A 7,500-nucleotide genomic window follows, 5' to 3' on the forward strand; every position below is an offset into this window, starting at 1 on the left:
GAACGTCTCGAGGAAGCAGATGGGAGCCTACCTGTGCATCGCCTCCAACAAGGTGCCACCCTCCGTCAGCAAGAGGATTATCGTCAGCGTCTTCTGTGAGTACGCTTCGGTGGAGTGGGGACTCTGTGTCACTCTCTCTTTTATTTACACACAAACACACACACAGACACACACACACACACATATATATATATATGTGTGTGTGTGTGTGTGTGTTTGTGTGTGTGTGTAGAGGTGTGTTGAGTGGTTGAGTGTGTGTTGTGAGTGGTATATATATATGTATATAATCTATATATATCTATATATATATATATGTCTCTAATTTATATATATATATATATATAATATATATAAATGAATGTGTATATATAATATATATATATATATATATTTATATATAATATATGTATATTATATATACATATGGTATCATATATACCTATATTTATATTATATATATTATTATATATATATATAAAATATGTATGTATGTATTGAATAGTAATGTATATATGTATATATATGTCTATAAAAGTATATATCTTATATATATATATATATATATTAGATATATATTATATTATAAATATATATATATACATATATATATATACATATATACATCACACCGCTTTCCTCTGCGCAGAGCAAATGTATTTACTTAAATCTCATATTCAAGAGAGCTAATTAACGGTCGGACGTTCTTTGGCTGCCGTCTTTACTCTGATCATGTTCTTACATCATTTATTCAAGTTCAATCTAACTCCTATTTTTCGCCCATTTTCTTATTTTTGTCATCGTAATTATGATATTCATCCTTATAACTATTGTTTCTGTCATTAAGACAATCAAGGTTGCTTTCATTCATATAATCACCATTATTATCATTATGCTTTTGATGATTTTAATGTTATCATATTTATCATTATCCTTATTATCATTATCATTAATTTGACCATATCATTCTCAGTCTCATTATTATTATCATGATACACATTCTCGCTGTCAGAACTCAATAGCAATTATCATTAACACCTCAATTTTTTCATGGACATATTAATATCTATTATCAGTACAGTATTATCCCTCCAAACATTTAACATAATCAATTTATAGAACCCATAATCTAAATCATTACACCTCAAATGAACATTATCATTAACACTATTATGATTATCATCCAGATCGCTACCTTTACCATGCTCACCATCCCTATCATCACCATTTTTATCCTTGCCATCATCAACATCACCATAACCACCATCATCATAACCATCACCATAACCACCATCAGCATCAACATTGCCATGACTTTTTCTTTACATTTTCCTCCTACTTGGCAACTGCTGCTACTTTCTCTGCTTATTCATTCCTTAGGTGTTTGCTTTCTGTTGACCTCCTCGCATGTCTAAGAGTTGGCAGATTAAACATGCTGCTGTGTTCTGGCTAAACTATTCTAGATTCGGACCGTTTTACTCTCTTTCTAAGAGTTATATCTCACATTTCTGGTATATTCTCTTCTATCTCTCTCTTTCTCTTACTTCTCTCCTCTCTTCTATAAATCTATATAAATAATATATATAAATCTATTTATATATATTTATAAAAATTCTAACTTCTTTCTACCCACTTTAACTCACTCTCTTAATTTCTCATTTCTCTATCTCTCTATCATATCACTCTCTCAACTTTCTCTTCTCTCTATCGTTATCCTCAGTCTCTCAGCTGTCTGTTTACTTTCTCTCTCTCTATCCTCTATCGTCTCTCTCTGTTACTCTCTCCCTCTTTGTCTCTCTCTCTCTCTTTATCTCTTTCTTCTCTCTATCTTTTTATATTATATATTCTCTATATATATTATATATATATATATTTATAAATATATTATATATATATATATAAATATACAAACTTTATCTGTCACTTTCACTCTTCTCTCTCTCTTCTTTCATTATTCTATATCTATTATCTCTCCTCGCATCAGTCTTCTTTTTTTTCATTCTCACTTTTCTCTTCTTCTCTTGTCATTCTCTCTTCTATCTCTCTGATCTTCTTCTCTCTATCTCTCTGTCTTTCTCTCATTATCTCTTGTCTTTTTCTCTCTATTCTACTTCTACTTCTTTTCTTTCTCTTTCCTCTTACTGAGTGTTTGGTTAACTATTTAGTTTGCCAGTCTTACTCTCTTTCGTGTCTAATTTTCTGATTTTCGTCTCTCTTTCTCTCTCAACTCTTTTCTTCTCACTTCTCTCTTTCTCTCTCTAAAATTATTCTATCTATCTATCTATCTATTTATATCATTATTTATTATTATTACATCTTCTTTTCTGTCTCTCTCTTCTTTCTCGCTTTTTCTTCTATAAAATAAAATATATATCTATTATTTAAATCTATTCTTATTTTTCTGTTCTTCTCTCTCTCATGCTTTACTCTCTTCTCTTTTCTCTCTTTCTCTCTCTCTCTTACTTACTCTCAATTATACTTACCTAATTCTCTTCACTCAATTCACTCTCTATTCTTTCTCTTTTCATTCTTCACTCTTCTACTCCTCTCTTCTCTTCTTCTTCTTCTTTCTTTCTCTCTCTTCTCTCTTCTCTCTCTCCTTTCTTTCTTCTCTGTCTTCTTCTTTCTTCTCTGGTTCTTATCTATAACATATCTATTTATCTATCTATCTATCTATCTATCTTTTGTTTCTTCTCTATTCTTTCTTTTCTCTCTCTTTCTCTTATTAATTTTTCTTATTTTTTATCAATTTATTATATATCTCTCACTCACTAATCTCTCTCTCTCTCTCTCTCTCTCTCTCTCTCTCTCTCTCTCTCTCTCTCTCTCTCTCTCTCTCTCTCTCTCTCTCTCTCTTACTCTCTTTCTCTCTTACTCTCTCTCTTTCTTACCTTCTCTCTTACTCTCTCTCTCTGTCTCTGTTGTGTTCTGTATAAGCTATTCTAGATTCTGACCTCTTTATTCTCTTTAGCTGTCTATATTCATATGTTTTGGATATCACACATATTATTCACTATCTATTTTCACACTATTCTCTCTCTCTTTCTCACTCACTCTTTCCCTCTCCCTCTCTCTCTCTCTCTATTCTTCTTCTCTCTTCTCTCTTTTCTTTGCTCTCTCTCTCTCTCTCTCTCTCTCTCTCTCTCTCTCTCTCTCTCTCTCTTTATTTATTTATCTATCTTTATACACCTATTTGTTGGTTCGCTTTTCTTTTTTTCAACGTATCTCTGCCTTCTTCTTTCTCCCTCGATGTCCGTATGTCTAATTGCCAATTTCTCTGGCCGTCTCTTTTATGACGCTTATCGCTATTTCTGTATATCTGAATATTTTTTCATCTTGTTATATGAATCTTAGCTTCTTTTTTTATTGTTTCTGCTTTTTCTTCTCTCTCTTTTTCCATTCTTTCTCCATAACCCCCTCCTATCGCTCACTCTTTCTCTCTCTCTCGCTAAAACAATCAAGTAATATTATAGTCAACTCAAACTAATTTTACTTCCCAGACTATCATTAATACCTCATTATCAGTCATTATTCCCCGAGTGAAATTACCCTTAAATTGATAAAAAATTGTTCCATTAGCTTGTATTGCAATCACTTTGATTCTAAAGGTTTTAGGTTTTTCCTTGGCCTTCTTTCCTTTTATTTTTTTGTGTGTGTATACTGTATGCATGTACTATAGGTGTGTGTGTGTGTATAGTGCATATACATACACACAAACACACAGACACACACACATACACACACACACACACACACACGCACACACACACATATATATATCATATATATGTGTGTGTGTGTATACATATATATATATATATTTATATATTATATATTATATATATATATATAGATTTATATATATGTATAATTATTATATTATATATATAATACATATATATATATATATATATATAATATATATATAATATATATTATTTATATATATATATATGTATATATATATATATATATAAATATATATATATATATATGTTATATTATATATATAGTATGTATATATATATATCTATATCTATATATATATATATGTATAATATATTATATATATATATATTTTCTTATATATGTATGTATGTAAGTGTGTATATATATGTATATATCCATATAGATATATATAAATTTATATACATATTTATATATATTTATATTATATATATTATATATATATATGTATATATATATATATATATGATATGTATATATATTTGTATAAATATAATATATATAATATATTATTATATATATATATACATATTATATGTGTGTGTGTGTGTGTGTGTGTGTGTGTGTGGGTGTGTGTGTGTGCGGTGTGTGTGTGTGTGTGTGTGTGTGTGTAAAGATTCACATATTTATTTATTTATCTATTCATTTTTTTTTTTTTTTTTATCAATATTGTTATGATTGCATTAAACAATATATTCTTGTTCCACCGCTCTCAAATAATTCTCGCAGTTATTCAAAATTCTATGCTCGACATCTTCCTACCTTATTCATCACATCTTTCGTTCCTTCAACGATCTCCCAGTCTCCGCTGATGGTTCCTTATTCTTGCTCTCAGTCGCATCTCCTTTTCTTTTTTATCTTATCCCATCTCCCTACTATCTTCCATTACCTGCGACTCTCTTGTTATACCTCTTCTTTCTAAAGGGTTTCTCCAGTGGTGAGGACGGACATGACCTTATCTTCTCTTCCTCCTCTTCTTCTTCCTCCTCCTCCTCTTTCTCTTATTCCTCTTTAATCTTCTCACACTCCTTCTTTTTTATCTTCTTCCACCTCCTCCTCCTACTCTTCTTCTTCCTCCTTCTCCTCTTCTACCTCCTTTTCCTCTATCTCTTCCTTTTCCCCTTCTATTCTTCACTCCTCTTCATAATTTCTCATCATTCCTTCAAATTTCTGCTCTCCCCTCTTTATCATTTTCTTTCTCTCAAACAGTCTTCGGTAGTGACGGTGGAAAATCAGTGATCGGCGGGTTGGAAACGAGGGTGGAGAAGTGCCAGGTGGAAGTATCTAGTATCAACTACTGGGCCAAAGATAATGGAGAGATACTGCTAAATGGGTGAGTAACGGGCAGGGAAAGAGAGAAAGAGAGAAAGAGAGAGCGAGAGAGGAAGAGAGAGAGGAGGGGGGGGTATGAAGAGGAAGGAGGATAGTAAGACAGAGAAAGCAGAGAAAGGAGGTAAGAGGATTGAACAGAAGAACGAGCGGGGAGAGTGAGATTTGGGTGGGAACGTGGAAAGAAAATGGAGAGAGAAAGGAGATAATGGGAGAGAGGGGAGGGGTTAAGGAGTAGGAGGAGATGAAAGGAAAGGTGAAGGGAGGTATAGAAAACAAATTGGATGGAGAGAGAGAGAGAGAGAGAGAGAGAGAGAGAGAGAGAGAGAGAGAGAGAGAGAGAGAGAGAGAGAGAGAGAGAGAGAGAGAGAGAGAGAGAGAGAGAGAGAGAGCAGAAAGTATGTTGATAGATAGACAGATTGATTAGCATAATCATATAAATCTGTATAAATGTTGATTAAACGTAACAAACAGACACACATAGTGATATAGATGTCTTGGAATGAATATAAACCCGTTAATACTGATATAGATATAGATATATAGATCAGATATTGGTAAAGACAAATAGAAAATATTGTTAATCAATGAGCCTGAGAAAATATATATGAATATTCGAAAATGGCGAGATTTTCTTTATTGAATTCTCTCTCCCCATCATTTCATTTGATCATCTATCAATATTCTCTATCTCTACGTATTTTCCTTTTCATATTTTGTTCATTGGGTTCCTTTATCAATTTTTTTATGCTTATCTTGCTTCTCCACCTCCGACCTTTTACTCGCCATTTTTTAAAAAGTCGATACTGAAAAAAAAAATATTTTATACATCCCTCAATTTCCCTCTTATCTATCTCTCTTTGCTCGTCTCGGCTTTCCTCGCTGTATCTCTTTCTTCCCCATTCGTTCTGTTTCAACATTTACGCCTTCTCCTCGCCCCTTTTTCTCCTCTCTTCTTTGCCCCCTTCTTCATTTTCGTAGAGCATTTTTCCGGCCCTCTCCGCATCTTGTGTCAATGTCTCCTTCCCTCTTCCATACCTCCCTCCCTTGGTCTTTTTGCTCTTGCTCCCTCTCTTTCCTCCTCCTACAGCTTTTATTTCTCATGTCTCTTCCTCCTCCTTCTCCTCCTCCTCCTCCTATTACTGCTACTGCTTTTCCTATCTCATTAACGCCTCCTACGCACGACCTTTTCCTCCCTTGCTCCCCCTCCACCTCCTCCAGCTTCTTCTCCTCTTTCCTATTACCCCTTTACCTTCTTCTCCTACCCATTCCTCTCGCCTCTCCCCTCTCTCACAACTTTCGAACTCCTTCCTCATCCACCTCATTTACCCTCCTGCTGTACTTCCTCCTCCACCGCCTCCTACCCCCCTCCTTCCTCACTTCGCAACACCTCCTTCTCCTCCTCCTCGACCTCCCTCCCCTGTCCTCCAACGTCTTCAAAATCCTCCCCTTCCCCCTCCCCGCTCGCCACCTCCCTCGTCGCATCCTTCCCTATGAATCAATCACCATCTGCCCAGTGACTGTCAGCTGGCGTATCCTTTGTCCTGGGCGTCCTACCCCTCCCCTCCTCCTCCTCTTCCTCCTCCTCCCCCTCTTCCTCCTCTTCCCCCGTACCATCCACTCCTCCCCCTCCTCCCATCCCCGCCTTTCGCATCTTCTTTGTCCTCTGTATGTTTCTTATCTTTGCTTCTCTACCCCTTCCTTCCTGCTCCTCCTTTACCTTCTTGTTCTCTCCTCCCCCTCGCCCCTTTTTGCCCCTCCCCTCCCCCCTCTGCTACCCACTGTAATCCATCGACCCCCACCCCTTTTCCCTTTCCCCTTTCTATCTCGACCCCTTTCCTCCAGCAGCCTTCAAACCCACCGACCACTCTCCCCTTCTCTCTTTCTCCCCTTCTCCCACTCTCCCTCATCACCCCCCCCCCCCTCACTGCAGTGTCTAGCCGTGATTTGATGTTCTTTCTTTGCCGGAGGGGAAAGGGGGAGCTAGGGGAGAAAGAGAACAGGAGAGGGGAAGGGGGGAGAGTTGGGAGAGGGGAAGAGAGGAGACAGTGAAAAGGGGGAGGAAAAAAAAAAAAAAAAAAAAAAAAAAAAAAAAAAAAAAAACAACCCCACACCCCCAAAAAAAAAAAAAAAAAAAAAAAAAAAAGGGGGAGGGAGGGGAAGAGAGAGAAAAGACGAGAGTGGAGAGGTAGAGAGACAGGAAAGGGAAAACGGGGATGAAGGGTAAGAAAGGGGAGAGGGAAAAATAGGAGGGAGGGGAATGGAAGCGGGAGAGTAATCAAGGGGTGATGAGAGAGAGGGAAAGGGAGAAGAGGGGAGGATAGATGGAAAGGGATATCAAATGTAAAAAGAAACATCAGGCAGGAGAGAAAGGGAGGCAGGAGGATGTGCAGAAGCAGAAAGATTTAGAAAATAGGAGGTGTGTGT

General features: G+C 36.0%; 1 protein-coding gene across 1 annotated transcript in view; it reads left to right on the forward strand.

The window, feature by feature from the left end:
- The window catches only part of LOC122251989 (uncharacterized), a 289,662-nt gene that overhangs the window by 267,998 nt on the left and 14,164 nt on the right, over positions 1 to 7,500 (forward strand). Inside the window, exons 6-7 of the mRNA XM_086537286.1 lie at positions 1 to 114; positions 4,964 to 5,077. The exon at positions 1 to 114 is cut by the window's left edge and continues 37 nt beyond it. Coding sequence (XP_086393412.1) covers positions 1 to 114; positions 4,964 to 5,077 — 228 coding nt within the window. The remainder of the gene's footprint in view (positions 115 to 4,963; positions 5,078 to 7,500) is intronic.

This window comes from Penaeus japonicus, unplaced genomic scaffold (genome assembly GCF_977035675.1).
Source record: "Penaeus japonicus unplaced genomic scaffold, GWHDUDI00000001_assembly GWHDUDI00000001, whole genome shotgun sequence".
Taxonomy (NCBI): Eukaryota; Metazoa; Arthropoda; class Malacostraca; order Decapoda; family Penaeidae; genus Penaeus; species Penaeus japonicus.